The 18409-nt window shown below is 35.7% G+C and overlaps 1 protein-coding gene across 3 annotated transcripts in view; it reads right to left on the reverse strand.

Moving 5' to 3' along the window:
• Positions 1-673: 673 nt before the first annotated feature.
• The window catches only part of KCNJ3 (potassium inwardly rectifying channel subfamily J member 3), a 139835-nt gene continuing 122099 nt past the window's right edge, over positions 674-18409 (reverse strand). Inside the window, exon 3 of one of the 3 annotated variants that reach the window (XM_006732202.3) lies at positions 674-3997. In XM_006732202.3, coding sequence (XP_006732265.1) covers positions 3411-3997 — 587 coding nt within the window. In that variant the 3' untranslated portion in view covers positions 674-3410. The remainder of the gene's footprint in view (positions 3998-18409) is intronic. The other 2 variants (XM_006732203.3, XM_031026891.2) reach the window with 2 other exon arrangements.

Raw genomic sequence — 18409 nt, forward strand, 5'->3', positions numbered from 1 at the left:
CTGCAACAGAAATAATCCATTTTGGCCCGTCCTCTCTATACAAATAGGCTCTTCAGTACCGAGACAACTAAATACATTTCTTAGGATTTAAAGCTATATATGGATGGATTTAAAACCACATAAGGATTTTTCAGAAATAACTAATGATAAAATATCCTTATTTTTAATTTGTATATATTTACAAAACTATTCACATATTGCTGAGAAGAATATTTTAATTGAAGATAGGCATTATTAAAATAATCGTATTTCTTTTATTCACATCATTTTGATAAATAGAATGAAATCTTTTACCATGACAGGAGCTATACCATGAAAATCCCACAAAAGGGACTAGTTTCCAGTTGTTAAGTAGAGTTATTCAGTTCAGTGGACATACTACATTTTGCTTTCCAATCGTCACCACATTGGTGGGCTGACAATTATCCTGGCTTCTGTTGACTTTTATTCTCTTTGATTTGAGTTCTTATAACTTCCTGAAATGGAAATACCAGAGATTTATGTTTTATGCAGTCAATAAAATTCATTACTTTTCACTGCTGAGAAAACATGTCATATACAGATTGAACAAATGTTACATGAAATCACTTTGATAAGAAGTCCTGCAGGCTGAAATATATGAAATGGAGATGATCTTTCTTGGAATGATCGGCGTCAAAAAAATCAGCAAAAAGAGAAGAAAAAGCAATTCTTTATTTTTATCCAAATATATCAGACTTCATAATTTAGTTTCAACAAAAACATAGAGTCACCATATAATGTATCATCCAAACCAGGACATTCGAAGAGTGAAAGGGAGTGCTATTATTAATTACACAGGTACAACAGGTATAAACTGGAACTCTCCCGAGGAAACTGGGACCTCTGATCAACTTAGCAATACGCGCTAAACTGCAATTACATGCAGAAATCATACCTTTCCCATACATATGTGGAAAAGATAAAGGAATAGCATCACTGAGAAAAATTAATTTTGGCAACAGTGGTTCTTTCTCATTATGCAGATGTCTGTTGAAATATCACTCGCTCCCTAAGCCAGTCACCTCTTCTAAAATAATCAATTCTTAGTCCACCTAGTCATTTTCCATTTTGATGTCCTGTTTTTCTTACCTTAAACTGATATTTTGAGTATCTGAAATGATCTCATTTGTGTTGTCTCCACAGGGCCCCTCCCCACTCTCCTACCAATATGCAGTGTTCAAATGGGCAGCGACCTCCTCTGACTGAGTCATAGCCAAATCTCCAGGACCTAAAACTGCCTAGGACATAAAAGGCATGCAAAAATTTTGTTGAATGAATGAGTGAATACATTCAGAGAGTTTGTTTTTGGTCCCATATTCTCCTTGGTACCAAAGACAATAGAATGACTCCTCAAATTAAATTATGGCTCTATTTAGTGTTAAGTGTTTGGACTAAATGATCTATGGAGTTTCTTCCACTGATAATAAATGTCTCATGCCCCCTAGACCCCCTTCTCTCTCTGCTATTATTTCATTTTCTATAACCAGCAAATGGGATCAAGGGGTAGAGCAACTAGCTCTATTCACAGTGGATGAATGCTCAAGGTTGATCATTTTGCCAGTAACAATTCCCTGGGATATGTTTGCACCTACAGAATTTGGTTGATACAGAGGTAGCCAGAAGGTATCATTGAAGTTATGATAGAATTGTTGATGTAATAATTTTCCAATAAGAAAATCATCACAGGATTGCTAAAAAATGGTAAATGATGGGAGCCCAAACCAGCCATTAAGGATTTAGATATTAATAAGGAGAAATAGCTTAATTCTGGAGAGACTTACAATGCAATGCCCAAAGAAATTTTATAGGAAAATCCATGATATTTTGATAAGGAGCACTTATAAATTTTCATAAAAATCTCTGCATTCCAAATCTTTATTTTGTAGGTGTTCTTCTGAGCAATAGTTTCTTTTTATTTCCACCAATGAGTAATAAGTATCAGACCTTGGGGTTAGAAAAATAGTACTGCTAAAATTACTTTGGTAGGCCAGGGATCCAAGACACCCATAAAATCAGTGTTTACCAAACAAACAAGCAAACAAAAAAGCCCACATGGGTAAAATATCTTCAATTCATCTAATTTAAAATTCTCTCAGGTATATACAGAACATTCTTCCTGAATGGAGTGACAGGCATGGGTGGGATAGGTTCCCCAGATGGGGGAAAAAGTCTGTCCTGATACATAAATGCCACAAACAAGAGAACAGCATTACAAAAGAGACTCATTTAGACATACATATTTTAAGCAGAAATATTTATCATCTGTTTCATTGTATTGTTGTATCTCCTCAAGAATAAATTATTGGTTTTTAAAATGACAGAAATTTCAGAAAAAGAGTGGAAATGTTACCAATTGACTCAGTTTGAAACAGGGAACATTAATTATGTAATTTCAAGCAGATTCTGATATATTCAATGTAAGTTGGCTACTGATGATTACAATGATTCAGCATCTGTTCAGAGCTCATGTTTGTGTTAGATCATATACAAAACAGATTTCCAGACTTCAAGTAGTCCAAAAAAGGACCAATTCTCAAATTAACCAATTTTTCCCTAGTACTAGCAACTTTTAAAAATCATAAGAAATTTTTAGCATATTGGTATGCTCTAAAATTTACAAGTTAAATATATAATGTTTACATTTATGCGGGGCCATAAATAGCATAGACTCATGTGACTCCCTCATATAAAGTACAATTGATAACCTCCCAGGACCTTAAACAGCAGAAAACATTAAATCAGATTTTAAAATGACAAATAATTTAAGGCTAAAATATTTGGTATTAATAATTAATGCCAGAAGCCTTCCTAGCCTAATAAAGTAAACATGCACAAGAACTACAAGTTTGAACAAAACATCACAATTTTATCGGATATATATGTATGTATGTGTGTGTGTGTGTGTGTATATACACATATGGGTGCGTACACACACACACACACACACACACACACATATATAGTTTTATCGCCCTGAAAACTATCCACTCATGTTTGGCTTAATACATATGTTAGAAATGTCGTGAAGAGTACCACCTCTTTAAATATATATATATATATATATATATGTATTTTTCCAGAATATACAATATAAATATACCATATATAAATCATGCCATAAAACTAAATGCAAAATTTGCACATTATTGCATGCTTGATGTGATAATACATGCCCGTTAATAAGAACTTTCTTAGGATGTCCTCCCTTTACATAACTTTTGCTTTCTGCACAGTGGCAATACTTGGGAAGAAAGGGTTCTCAAATATGCATATATATGACTGGGGGGGTGGGAAATGTACCTTTCGGATTCCTTCGAGAATTACCTCATCAGCCAAATATTGGACTATTACTAAATCAAACAGCAAATAATGCCTATGGGGGTGTTTTGTTATGTGAATCGATCAGAGTTCATTTTTCTTAATTTGGCTGGGAGATTCCCTTCCATCCTCGCTGCTCCTCCAGCCATCTTTTGAAGCTTTGGTGGCAAGTCAGCCACTGACTGGCTCATGGGGTCAGACAACATCTTGGTGGTTTTCGATACCAGTTTTTCTTCTGAGTTACCGGGAACTGAACTTATTCGTTGAAGTTTCATGGGCAAATCTCCCAAGCTGTAGGCTTTTTCTGAAGTTGTAGAACTCATCCTCAAGAGTTTTTTGGGAAAGTCTTCTCTTCCGGTAATTTTCTGTAGCTTAGATGGAAGTTTTGTAGTAATGTCATCCAGTCCATCTAAGCATTCCACAGAATTATGTCTTTCTTTGCTGTTAGTTATGGCTGGTGCTATTAAAGGGGATGACAGAAGAAGCATCTCCTCCTGTTCTTTCACACTATAAGGTGGGGTGGGGACTTCAAATGTCGCATGGAACTGGGAGTAATCAACTTTAAAGAACCCTTCTTCTAAGGAAATCACAGGAAAAAAACGATGACCCCAAAGAACTTCATCTTCAGTGTAAGATGTTCGAGCTTGACAAGTCATCCCTATAAGCAAAAAGAAAATCTTTGATAAATTATGCATAGTAGAAGGAAATACAAAGCCAGTTTGACCTAAGGAATTCATTTTGCTTTCTTATTTAAGCTTTGAACTGCTTGTCTAAGTAGACTGAATAAAAGAATATGTTAAAAGTTTTCATGTTAATAGTTTTCATACATATACTTTCTTCCAATGAAAAACGCAGGGAACTTTTACTGTACATGTTTGGGGGACGGTACATTGAGGCCTAATTAATTGCTTTGCATCCATGAACCAAAAGTAAAAATGGCACACATCAATTTCAGAACATATGTGTCTCTAGAAGAAGTGGAGAAATCACAAAATCATTTTCCCTTGTTCACGAAGCCATGTGATAATACGAAACAGACCTGACTCCGCAGCCAAACTTTACCACTGTGTAAACTTAAGAAAGATACTTAACTAAGTATCATTTCGCTCTTCTGTAAAGCATGAATATACCTGCATCACAGGATGCTGAGTACAAAATCAAATAACATACAAAAATGTAAAATGTGTCATATAATGTCTTATTAAAGGGGAGCAAATATAACTATCCCAAGTATTTGCTTAATTAAAGAAAGTTGAAAATATTTTTATACCGGATAATGGAAGGTCATCGCGATGGTTCTATTCTTCTGGACCTTTAAGGCCAGAATGAACTTCTGCTCAAGTCTTAGAAATCCATATGCTAAAATCAGTAATCTGTGACAATGTGATGTTTCCAGTTGTATTCCTGCTATGGGAATCTCTGAGACTGGATGCTGGATATCAGATCTAAAATTTTGCTATTTACATGTTATTTGGATACCATTTACCTCATGCTACTCTTTTTTACTCAACCATATTCTCTTCACAAATTATATATTTAGAGTGGGTTACTATTAAATCAGTCAACCTCTGCTATTCATTGGAGACGTGAACACTGGAAGTAAATGAATACACTTAAAACATATTATCAAATTTCAGTCTTATTTTAGCCAAAAGATATAATTTTCTGTAAGTTCTAAAATTCACTTTCTTCTACTTTTACTATCAGACTTCTAGTAGAGCCTATTAAAGCGTAAAATAATAGACATGTTGTAAAAATGCACCTCTGTAAAATTAAGTATAATTTAACCAAACGATGACAGTCCTTCTGCTTACATTTCTATTCTCCCTCTGTCATTCTATAAAAAATAATTTCTATTGTGTTTAAGCCTGGAATAGTCTGGATAAAGGGATATTCTGTCTTTTCCCCAGACTAGTGATCACACAAAGAATATCTGAAATTAGGATAAATGCATAACTGAAAAGCAATATTGAAGATAATTTCTTCCTTGAATCTTTCCAAACTCTTGCCCTGTGACTACTGGTGATATATCACCAAGGAAGCAGTTACTACACTTACATACCATCCTTTTCCAGATGTTTTAAAAAAAAATTGATGTAGAAGATGAATGCCGATCATATCTCAGGCACTGGGTTAGGTGCTATCTGTATATTATTTCTGATTCTCAATATCATCCTAACAAGAAAATATTCCTATGTCCAATTTAAAGATAAGGAATATAGCGCTCAGAGAAACGATTACCCCTTGACCTTCCTTGGGCACAGCTCTAGGAGGCTGTAGAAAAAATACTGTATTATTCTAATTTCTGGTGGTTTGGTTGTTCTTTTTACTTTGCCATCATGTCTCTGTTACTTTAGTTAGGAACCCCATTCTAAACAACCTATCAAATTAACTGTCACAGTGAAAATCTGATACAGGCCAAATGCCAGTCTTCACAGTCAACATCTTATCAGGAATTGTTCCCGGAAACATTTATGTATGAGATAACAAAATTAGTTTAAAAAAGTAATTTGTAAGTCTTAGAAAGTAGCAACTGTCTTTTCAAACAATTTTCTAGCATCTATTTCATGAAAAAAATTACAGATCAATACTTATTCAGAAAAGATTCAAAAATGTACTTCCTGATATAGTTACTGGACTTTATTTTGAATAGTTTAAAGATCTAGCGAAGTACCTAGAATAAATGACAACTATCAATGTACCTACCCATTAAGTCACAAAAAATAAAATAAATAAGTACCATATATTTGTTTAAAGAAGTACCCTTTTGTTTCTCTCCAAAAGCAATCACTCTCGTAAATTCTTTATGGATCTTTCCAGCCCAGGATATTAATTTAAATTTAAGAAAAAAATCATAAATATATATTTACTGCTAAGTAGTAGTACTTCCTTTATAACCCCATTTTAATTTTTAAATATTATTCCACTGAAAATTGATGGTGGAGAGAATTATCTGAAGTAAGGAAACACAGTCAATATAACACAGTATAACATAGGTCTGTAGGTTTGTCCTTTGGTCACTATAAATCCATGTATATATTAATAGTTGAAGTAAATTCAGATCCTAAACTTTGTTCAATTACTTGTAACAGTAAATGAGTAAATATTGAAACAAAATTTTATTACTATCACCATCTTAGCTCATTTCATTTTAGTGTGACTTTTTTTACATTGGGAAGGGAAGATGAAATTAAAAATCAAAATTCTGTCCCCATTATTTGTCATTATAACATACCACATTGCTGATCCTTACCCTGAGTTGTTTCCTGTGAAGTTATCAGAAATCATAGAAAAAACACTGGAGAAATTTAAATGGTGGGGGAAAGTGGGGGAAATAAAGTCTTATAAAACTTTCACTTTGGGGAAACAAGCCGTCGATTATTAAGGTGCATATGGCACAATGATATCTACAATGTCAACAGGTATTTCAAACATTTGTTCACATACAAATACCCGTAAGCATTGTTACTCAAAGCCAGTGGATGATCCTGACAGAAAAGTATGGTGGGGAGATTTTATTCTACTATATGAAATTAACTAACTTCCCTCCATAGCAAACTGTAATACTTGTGAGGCAGCATCTTTATAAAGCTGAAAAGTATTAACTTTGGCTGTCAATTCCGTTACTTAAGTAGCTTGTGAAAATTACCTGAAACTCCCTGAGCTTCAGTTCTCTCTTCTACAAAGCAGAGTAGTATCCTCCCATAAAAGCATAGAGAGTTTGGGACAAGGGCACAAAACAGTGCTTGGTATTTAGGCAGTGCTTAATAATGACTGCTGGGTTTACTGTTCTGTAGTGATCATTCGCATTTCCTGCTGTCCCTGAAAATTAGTGTTCCTGCATTAACGTAAGTGGGGGATTTTGACATATTAGTAATTTGCGCCATATTAGCAATACAGAAAGTTAAATTCAAAAATGGCTAGATACCAGATAGCAATTCCCTTTTTGGAAATGTCAGTTAAATATTCAAAATGTTTTAAAATATAGAAAAACGTGCATTACTCACATTCCCAATTTTTAGGGTTTCTTCTTTTCTACCTAAGTATCTGTAATAGCTTGGGAGACTGAGTGTAGAAGCTTGGGGTGGTATTAAAAAGGCCTGCAGCAAGGTGACTAAAACCATGACAATACTTTAGTAATTATACCAAGAACATTTGCCAGCACTTTAACCCTCGTTTGTTTTCTGCTGTTTCTTTTACACTTTCATTAGATGTAGGCACACAAATATAAACATTTCCAATTCAACAGCATCATAGTTATTTTAAGATTTTTTTTCTTTTTTAAGTTTTTACTTAAATTCCAGTTACCTAACATATAATGTTAGTTTCTGTAGTAGAATTCGGTGATTCATCACTTATATACCCAGTGCTCTTCACAAGTGCCCTCCTTCATCCTCACCACCCATTTAACCCATTCCTCTGCCTGCTTCCCCTCTAGTAACCCTCAATTTGTTCTCTATATTTAAGAGTCTGTTTCATGCTCTGCTTCTCTCTTTTTATTCCCCCATGTTCATCTGTTTCACTTCCTAAATTCCACATATAAGTGAAATCATATGGTATCTGTCTTTCTCTGACTGACTTATTTAGCATAATAAATTCTAGCCCCAGCCCTCAGGATGCTTCTCAATCCCCAAGGGCCTGGCCCTGCCCCTGCACCACCCCTCAGACTCCCTGGCACCTGAGCCCCCCACCCCCACCCCTGCAGTGCCTTTCACCTTTTTTTTTTTTTCCCAGAAATCCAGGGGGTTGGTAGGGATAAGTCCTGCCAAGGGGGTCCCAAGGGAGAGGAGGGGATAGGCTTTCAGGGATCCTTTATTCTTGTAGTAATAATAATACTAACAGTGGGGAAATGGGGTGGGGGGAGAAAACCAGACCATTAAAACTGCTCGTGGGGGGCACCTGGGTGGCTCAGTTGTTAAGCGTCTGCCTTCGGCTCAGGTCATGATCCCAGGGTCCTGGGATCGAGCCCCGCATCAGGCTCCCTGCTCTGCGGAAGGCCTGCTTCTCCCTCTCCCACTCCCCCTGCTTGTGTTCCCTCTCTCGCTGTGTCTCTCTTTGTCAAATAAATAAAATCTTTGGGGCGCCTGGGTGGCTCAGTCGTTGGGCGGCTGCCTTCGACTCAGGTCATGATCCGGGGGTCCTGGGATCGAGCCCCACATCGGGCTCCCTGCTCAGTGGGGAGCCTGCTCTCCCTCTCCCACTCCCCCTGCTTGTGTTCCCTCTCTCGCTGTGTCTCTCTCTGTCAAATAAATAAATAAAATCTTTAAAAAAAAAAAAATTAAAAAAAAATAAATAAATAAATAAAATCTTTAAAAAAATAAAATAAAATAAAACTGCTCGTGGTTTAATCCCCATTCAGGCTCCTCTTTTTACGTGACCTGGACTTGACAGGGAGGGGGCAAGAGTCAAAGTCGGGGAGGTCCTTCCCAGGACAAGGAGACACTGACCAAGACAGACAGGAAAAGAGCAGTCTTCCTCCACCCAGTTCTTTGTGGTGCCTTTTGCATCCAGGACACTGAGGCCTCTGCTCATACTCCTCACTTACCCCCCAACCCCTGAAAAAAAATACAATCCAGAAATGACCAAATGACCTCACTTACCCCCCAACCCCTGAAAAAAAATACAATCCAGAAATGACAGGGTATATATGTATATATATATATATATATATATATATATATACACACACACACACACACACACACACACACACCACTGCTTCTCTATCCATTCATCAGTCGATGGACATTTGGGCTCTTTCCATAATTTGGCTATTGTTGATAATGATGTTATAAACATCAAGGTGCATGTGTCCCTTTGAATCAGTATTTTCTTTTTTTAAAGATTTTATTTATTTGACAGAGAGAGACACAGCGAGAGAGGGAACACAAGCAGGGGGAGTGGGAGAGAGAGAAGCAGGCTTCCTGCGGAGCAGGGAGCCCAATGCGGGGCTCGATCCCAGGACCCTGGGATCATGACCCGAGCCGAAGGCAGCCGCTTAACCGACTGAGCCACCCAGGCGCCCCTCCTTTGATTCAGTATTTTTGTATCCAGCAACATAGCTTTTAAATCTGATTTCAACTCAGAATATTAATGTGAAGTTAACATATGGATAATGATATTAAAGCATTATAAGTTGGATAACAGAGAAATGCCTTTGATGGTCAATCTGCAGTTTAGACAATGTTCTAAGATAACACATAATTGACAGACTACCTCTTTGTACAAAAGTTTTCCCAAAATGATGTTAAAAAAATAAAATACAATTGAAAAGATTTAAAGTAAATATAATTATGTTTCCTAAGAATCTGTGTGTAGCATTGTATTCTTCCTTGTAGGTTGCTTCACCTTATGCTTCTTACTCTAAATCATTTTTAAATAATCCATGCTTAGATTCATAATTGCAAATGCCATTTGAATCGAAATAAATGCAGGTAGGTAAACAGCATTATTCACAGGGTACTATATGATTGCAACTCTTAACCGGCAGTGCGGCTGTTTGTGTATTTTAACCAGGTTCCAGACTTGAACAAATGTGATGAAAATCAACACGAGCTCATCTCTGTGGAAACTGGTAAAGCAACAGATGCTGCTACTGGAAATAGCTGGGACTTTTGATCCTCAGATGAAAAACACTTTGTGAAAAAAAAGATTTATTCTCTGCATTAATTCTTAGATAAAAAAGCTATTATTGCTGCTTAATGTATTCCAGCACTAGTGTGTTGATCTAAAACGATAGAGGCAACGGAGCCTAACCTTTTTCCTTTCGACTGTCCCCCTTCCTGATTCTACTTGGAAGTTTCTCTTTAACTGAACTGAACACTCATTCAAATAACAAGTCTGAGAGCTTTTTAAGTGAAAATGGCAAAGCGAGTTGCTATTTGACAAGTCCTTAATGAAACTTTCAGAATGCCTCCAATTCAGTTATTCTCTGTTGTTTCTGCTAGTCAGAAACGGTCGCCTACATGAGGTGGGTACGAGATGGTTAAACACAATATAACCACAGGCCAAGGGGAATGTCTGGATGCTGTGACACAGAAAACATCAAATAATCAATAACTTCTGCACAGCGGAGGATTTATCTAAACCTTAATATAGAAGTTGCTGAGAGAGAGAAAGGGAGAGTGAGAGAGAGAAAGAGAGAAAACTCCCATTAGGGTGGCTGTGTTTTATGTGTGCACTAAACAAAAGGGAGAAAAAGAGAAAATCTCTTCTAATTAAGCCATGTAGTAATAATGATAGGTGACAATAATAACAAGTAATATTCCTGTAGGGCTCACTGGGTCCAAGAGTCTTTCTAAGCACATTGTCCATGTTATCTTGACTTCTCACAACTCTGAGGAAGTACTTGAACCCCAGTTCCGCTACTAATTAATGTGTGACCTTGAAAACAACTATTAAATCTCTTTAATCCTCAGTTTCATCAGCTGTAAATTAAGGCCCACTCTACTAATTTTACATAGATATTGTGAGGATTAAATAAAATTAAGTGATATGTATAAATTGCATGTGCAATAAATATTGCTTATTTCTTCCAGAAGAGTCCCTAAATGGAGGTTACCTGACTATGCTACAAGTTTCATTTATATGCACACACACACACACACAACACACCTGCAATTTTAGCCAAATAATATATTGTTTTTCTTCATCAAATCTGTCTTTTTGTCTTTTTTTTTTCCAAATTGGCAGTGTTTTTTATAAATGAATCGACTAACAGCTTAGCATGTGCAGCATGTGCTATTATCCCCAGCAATTTCCTAGACTGCCCTACGTTATTGCTCTGAGCATTACTAAATAAAGTCTGTAGCCACCTCTTCCCTGTGGTACTCACCCAATTTTGCCCATCTCCCAAGCTACCATAACTGTACGGCTTACTTGGCATTCTTTGCCTGCTCTCTGTTGTGGTGCACTGAGCTGAACCCAAGTTCAAACTATAAACTTTCTGAGGAAGTATATGATGCTTGGGTTTTTTTTTTTTTTTAATCTTGTTTATAAAAACAAAGACACTGTACACCACTGTTCAATAATACTAAGGTTATGGCATCAGGCTCCTCTGGGATATAGGTTGCAAAGCTATTAAGAATATATAAATTGCTTCCAGAAACTGCAGTTTTCAAGTAGATGGAATCCCTTTAAAGCACAATCTATTCTGCTCAGACACTTTTAAAGAAGAGTAGAAGTTCCTGGCATGCATTCAACCCAATATTATCCTCTATTATTTACAGCACTTGGTCTTACAATGTGTTAGCAGACATAACCTTGCCATTATTGCTCAAGCTAGGTCAAAAAATTCTAAAAAGATTAAAAGATAAAAGGAAGAAGAAAAACCCAATTACATTTGTTAGAAAATAAAATGTCAATAAGGAACTTAGTAACAGGGTGCCTGGGTGGCTCAGTCGTTAAGCGTCTGCCTTCGGCTCAGGTCATGATCCCAGGGTCCTGGGATCGAGTCCCACATCGGGCTCCCTGCTCGGCAGGAAGCCTGCTTCTCGCTCTCCCACTCCCCCTGCTTGTGTTCCTGCTCTCGCTATCTCTCTGTCAAATAAATAAATAAAATCTTTTAAAAAAAAAAAAAGAAACTTAGCAACAAAGATTTCAAATGTAATACTTCAGGTTTCTCAGTTTCCAGAAGAACAAAAGAAAGGAAAATAGATTTTTAATGACAACAAAGAAAATGTTAGACTCCCAAAAAGGAATATAAATGGAGGTGTGAACAGTTAATGGCAGGTAGAAAATATGACAGATAATTCATGGTCATCCTGTTGAAAACGTATTTAAGAGACTCAAGCTTATATTAAGCCAAAGAACGTGGGCTTTGAATATTGAGGTTGCTGTGGTTTTAACCACACACAATTAGTAAGACCTTAGGCATATTATTGAAATTATCTGAACCTTAATTGCTATAAAACATGGACAGTTACAAGGGATAAAGATATATAATTTATAAGGTTATTGCAATTACAAATTATATAATCTATTTAATGGGTCTACTATATTACCTAGTAAATAATAAAGGCTCAGTAATAGGTAGCTATTATCAATCATTATCATTATTGGGGTTCCAATTAGCTAAAAGGTCATTTTAGATATATTTTGATTCTTTAGTGATCACCCCATTTCTCAGAAATAACTCCAAGCAAATGAAATAATTTTTGCATATTTGGTTTCTATTAATTTGACATAGACCATGTTGTCCACATATATCTGAAATAAGAGGAAGGCCCATTAGCACCTATAATATAAACAGAGTAATGCCTGGCACTGTCAACATGGTGTACCCTGCACAAATGTGACTGGCTTTACAGTAGCAAATACTTCCCTTGAAATACAATTAACTTCTCTGCCGTGTTGACAAGGCACTACACTCAGCTATCCGCTCCCACTTCATACAGAAGCATTACAGGATTTGACCAATACACTTTCAACTGACTATTGTTTCCTTAACCCAACAGTGGAAATGTTCCATTCTGAGAGTATTGCTTTCTCTTTTCCTGTATGGCACCAATTAAAACATGTTTCCTTACACTGACCATTACAGAACCAGAACAATAACTACCTAAATCTATTCCTTCTATAGTTTTCTCCTGTTAAAATAGGATTTTTAGCTTCTAAAACATCTTAATGACATAAATATAATGGAACCAAATTACTGTTGGGGAATACCCCATATTATAAGACTGACATCAGAAAAGATGTTTTTCAAAGGGCAAATGTAATACATTTATCACTTAAAAAAAAAAAGAACATTTTTCAGATAATGCTGGAATTTAATTATTTTGAAGAACACTATCTCTAGTCATAGGGAAGAAAACTTTTTGAAATATTGTCTAAAGCAATAACACACATGTCAGCTTTTAAAAACTGTTACATATAAATTACAGTAATTAAATGCTTATATTATTTCCTGTTTTTTTTAAAGATATTCCTAGAACTGTATTTTAAAATGTCATTCATATCTGCTTTGTATGGGGTTATGAACTGAAAGTTTGTGTCCCCTTAATATACAGGTTGCAATCCTAACCTCTAATGTGATAGTATTAGGAGGCAGGGTCTAGTAACTTTTAAATTATGTGATATTTAAACAAAATAAATAAATAAAATTTAAACAAGAAATAAGAAACAAACCCAAAACTTACCAGCATATCTTCCTAGCTCCTTCAAAAACTAAGTGTCCATTATAGTTTTATCTCTTTAAAAACTCTTAACGATAACTACAACACATAGTAAAAGATATATGCTATATCCAAAGTATTTTCTATGTATATTGTAATTCTCTCCACCATTCTATGAAGTATGTAGTCTTCATTTTCTCATATGATAGATAATGATACTGAGGTATTAGGAAGGGAAATAGCTTGTCCAATGTCACATGACAAGACACGGTGGTAGTCAAGGTGTAAAGTCATGCCCTCCAATTCCATGCTATTCTTTTTAACCTGTACGTTATTTTGCTCCAATTTTCTTGAATGGATGGCTTTCCCATTAAAAATTACTATGTTCTAGGGGCGCCTGCATGGCTCAGTTGGTTGAGCAACTGCCTTCAGCTCAGGTCATGATCCCAGGGTCCTGGCATCGAGTCCCACATCAGGCTCCTTGCTCAGCGGGGAGCCTACTTCTCCCTCTCCCTCTGCCTGCTGCTCCCCCTGCTTGGGTTCTCTCTCTGTCAAATAAATAAATAATTTTTTAAAAAATTACAATGTTCCAGACATATTACTTGGTCCATGTATCAAATGCTTGAAATGTCCTCTCTCATCTCTCTACCTCTTGATGTAATTCCTCATATTCAAAGCTCAAATCAAATGCCATTAAATGTATGAAATCTTTCCTGATCTTTCTACTTTAATTTATTGTCTTTGAAATATACCATATTGTCATGCACACACACACACACGTGTGCAAAGGCACATACAGCCACATTTCTCAGCCACTAGGTACTATAAATATCTCAGTGACATGCATAATTAACTTCATTCAGTAATAACACTTAACATTTATTAATTTATTAAACATCTCTTTTCTGCCAGGTACTCTTCTACATGCTGAATGACAAGCTGCTATGGCAATGGAATGAAGGATCAACCCACTCAACCTCTATGTTTAAACCTAGTCTCGAAAAGCGAGTAGTAGTTTGTTACACGGTCCCTGTCTACCGTGTGAGAAAGACACATTGTGGGCTGGGTAAAGAGCATATGCAAAAGCACAACCAGCTGCACCGGAATTTAAGACACAGTTTCTTTTTTTTTTTTTTTTAAAGATTTTATTAATTTATTTAACAGAGAGAGCACAAGTAGGGGGAGCTGCAGAGAGAGGGAGAGGGAGAAGCAGACTCCTCGCCAAGCAGGGAGCCCGATACGGGGCTCGATCCCAGGACCCTGGGATCATGACCTGAGCCGAAGGCAGACGCTTAACCGACTGAGCCACCCGGGCGCCTCTAAGACACAGTTTCTATTTGTCCATTCGCTGTGGTTACAAACACGTATCAGATTGGAATAAGCTTCTTAAGGGAGCTCTTATCTACCTTGGCATCTCTAGTATCCAACACTGTGCAAGGTATTAGATGCTCAATGCATTCTTCAGGAGAGATACTAGGAGGAATGGAGGAACAGGAAGAATAGGAAAGTTAAAAATGTCAGTGCTGGAGAAGTCAACTTTTTGAATGACACAGAACTCTCATACTGGTCAGTAATCTACTAGATTGCCAGATCCACTAGAAGAGGTCACTAACAAAAATGCAAGGGACATAATGATACTAAGAACTTCTTATTTTGATTAGTGAAGTGGGGCAGGGGAGAATATAAAAATAAATTATATATAATCATTATATAAAATATGAATGACTCTTCTGCCACAAAGAATCAAGAGACACTTGCTCATAAATCACATTCAGTGGTAACCAGTTAGTTTTTCCCTCACCTTTTTGTGAAAATATGATGGACAGATGTATTTCTAGATATATTTTCTAGAGAGGTTAGATTTATTTGCATTTAACCATTAAGCCACATAATTAAATTAATTGGATATTTTGATACACTTGAATACTTGACCTCTAGTTAAATCTAAAGCTTTGGTGAAATTTCTATCCCTCATGCCACTGTAACTGTTCATTTTAGAAAATGCAGTATATCCATTTTTACCTGACAATTGAAAACTTGTTTTTTCCCAAAGTTGTAAGGCTTACTTTTTGTATAGGCTGCTATATCTTTTCAGTCTCAAACTATAGCTATTTTTTAACGTCTCCTTTGGCAGAAATTCAAATATTTTTTTTTGTTTGCTTGCAGACTTAGAACAGAACCTGGATAAATATTTACAATTCAACAGTTATTCTGGTTCCGTGCTTTGCAATAAAAAGAGAATTTCGCTTCTAATTTTTGCTCTGAAGTTATTTATAGAAACTTATTGAAATGTAAAATAAAGTCTCTATAATTTTATGGACACTATTACCGAGTGCTTTTTATTCTAGATGTGAAAATGTCACTTCGAAGTAATAATCACAAACATATGATATTTAGCACATGTATTTTAAAAGAAAACTGAATGATTGGCTTTAACATGTACATACCTGTCTTATGAAACCATTTCATTTTCTGCCATGACGTAAACAGGTGTTTAAAAATTAAAGTATTAAGTTTCCCTATCAACATCACTCATCATCAGAGAAATACAAAGCAAAACTCCAATGAGATATCACCTCATAGCTGTCAGAATGGCTAAAATCAAAAACAAAAGAAACAGCAAGTTTTGGCAAGTATGTGGAAAAAAGGAACCCTACTGCACTGTTGGTGGGAATGCAAACTGGTGCAGACACTGTGGAAAACAGTATGGAGGTTCCTCAAAAAATTAAAAACAGAATTACCACATGATCCAATAATTGCACTACCAGGTATTTACCCAAAGAATACGAAAAAAACAGATCTATCTGTAAAGATATATGCACGACTATGTTTATTGCAGCAGCATAATTTACAATAGTCAAAATATGGAAGCAACCCAAGTGCCCACCAACAGATAAGTGGATAAAGAAGTGGGGTGTGTGTGTGTATGTATATTGTGTGTATACACATTACTCAGCCATAATAAAGAATGAAATCTTGCCATTTGCAACAGCATGGATGGATCTACAGGGTATTAATGCTAAGTGAAATAAATCAGTCAGAGAAAGATAAATACCCTATGATTTCACTCATGTGGAATTTAAGAAACAAAATAAATGAACAAAGAAAAAAAGACAAACAAAAAACCAGACTCAAATACAGAGAACAAATTGGTGGTTGCCAGAGGGGAGATTAATGGGGGATGGGTGAAAGAGGTGAAGGGAAGAAGAGTACACTTATTGGGATGAGCACTGAATAATGTAGAGAATTACTGAATCACTGTATTGTACACCTGAAATTAACATAACACTATATGTGAATTATACTAGGATTTTTAAAAAAGTTTCCCTAAACCACATGGTTTCTCAGCTTCCTTGATATCATTTTAATTCACTTTAATTTTTTAACAAAAGAAAATCACTTTTAAAAAGCCACAATATAAAAATGCTGAAGCAGATAGCATATGGGATGCAATCAGAAACTTCCTTAAGATTGACATTTTCTAAAAGGAAATGATAACTGAACTCCCTAAAGTTTATCTTAAAATATAGTTGAACTCCTAAGGCAGCCTAGATTTTCTCCCAGATTTTAAAATGAAAAATGAGGGGCGCCTGGGTGGCTCAGTTGGTTAAGCGACTGCCTTCGGCTCAGGTCATGATCCTGGAGTCCCAGGATCGAGTCCCACATCGGGCTCCCTGCTCAGCGGGGGGTCTGCTTCTCCCTCTGACCCTCTTCCTTCTCGTGCTCTCTGTCTCTCATTCTCTCTCTCAAATAAATAAATAAAATCTTAAAAAAAAAAATTAAAATTAAAAAAAATAAATAAAATGAAAAATGACCTGTCTACAAACATTCTGTTAATGGTAGAGAGCCACGGTATACTGGCAAAATTCTTATCTGACCTGGTGATCTTTGGGGGAAATTTTATCTTATATATCTTTGCAGAATGTTTTGACACTTGCGAACAGAATTATTTATATCATATAAATAATACTAAGAGAAACAATATATAATAATGTCTAATATCCAAAGGCTTATTAATATTACAAAACAGTATGTCTAAGGTCTAAACAGGAAGAGAGAGAGAAGGAAGAAAAGACAAGTGAGTTAATCTACTTGGAATAATAGAAATCAAGCTCTCTGGCCAGATGCCCACAAAGGAATCATAAGATAGAATAAATAGTTGGTGAAGAAGCTTGCATTTTGTGGCCGTACATACCCACAGGTATCAATTTTCGTGTCATTCATAATCAGAAACTGCATTCCTATATATTGTACCGATTTTAATAAACTTTGAATTAATGGTGTTTATTCTTAGATATATCACTTCTGAACAAGCACCAAAAAAAAGAAATTAGAAAATAATTTAATGATGGAGTTGCCTTCTCTGCCTAATAAACATTTCAGAAGTTAATAAGGTAATCCTTCATTTGATCAACGTGCAAGATATATAAACTGTGTCTGATTAAATCTTCATATATATATATATATATATATATATATGAGAGAGAGAGAGAGGGAAGTACCCAGTATCATTCTGAGAATGTTTCATTTATTAATTCAAAAATTCCATAGGAAAAAAATGTCAAAATTTCTCTGCATTTAGGTGATGAGTCGGGAATAATAGAAATATTTTAAGCCAAATCAAAAGGAAGAATATTGAGAGACTAATTTTTTTTTTTAATGGGAAAAGAAGCTGGTTGGTGGGGTGGAGTGGGGAGAATGTTGTTTCAGACATGTTATGAAGTTAAGCAGATAGTTCATAACAAAAATATCATCTAATATTTACTGCACCTATATTCTAGGGCCTATGTTAAGATATCTAAATGAATTAGTTTATTTTCAAAATCCCTGTGGAGTAGTTACTCTCCTTTCTTTTTTTCAGGTGATAAACCAGTCCCTAAAAAAAAAAAAATGGGCAAAAGATATGATCAGACCCTTCATCAAAGAATATATACAGATGGTAACTGATCATATAA

This window comes from Leptonychotes weddellii, chromosome 3 (genome assembly GCF_054177405.1).
Source record: "Leptonychotes weddellii isolate Sample4059 chromosome 3, ASM5417740v2, whole genome shotgun sequence".
Lineage (NCBI taxonomy): Eukaryota > Metazoa > Chordata > Mammalia > Carnivora > Phocidae > Leptonychotes > Leptonychotes weddellii.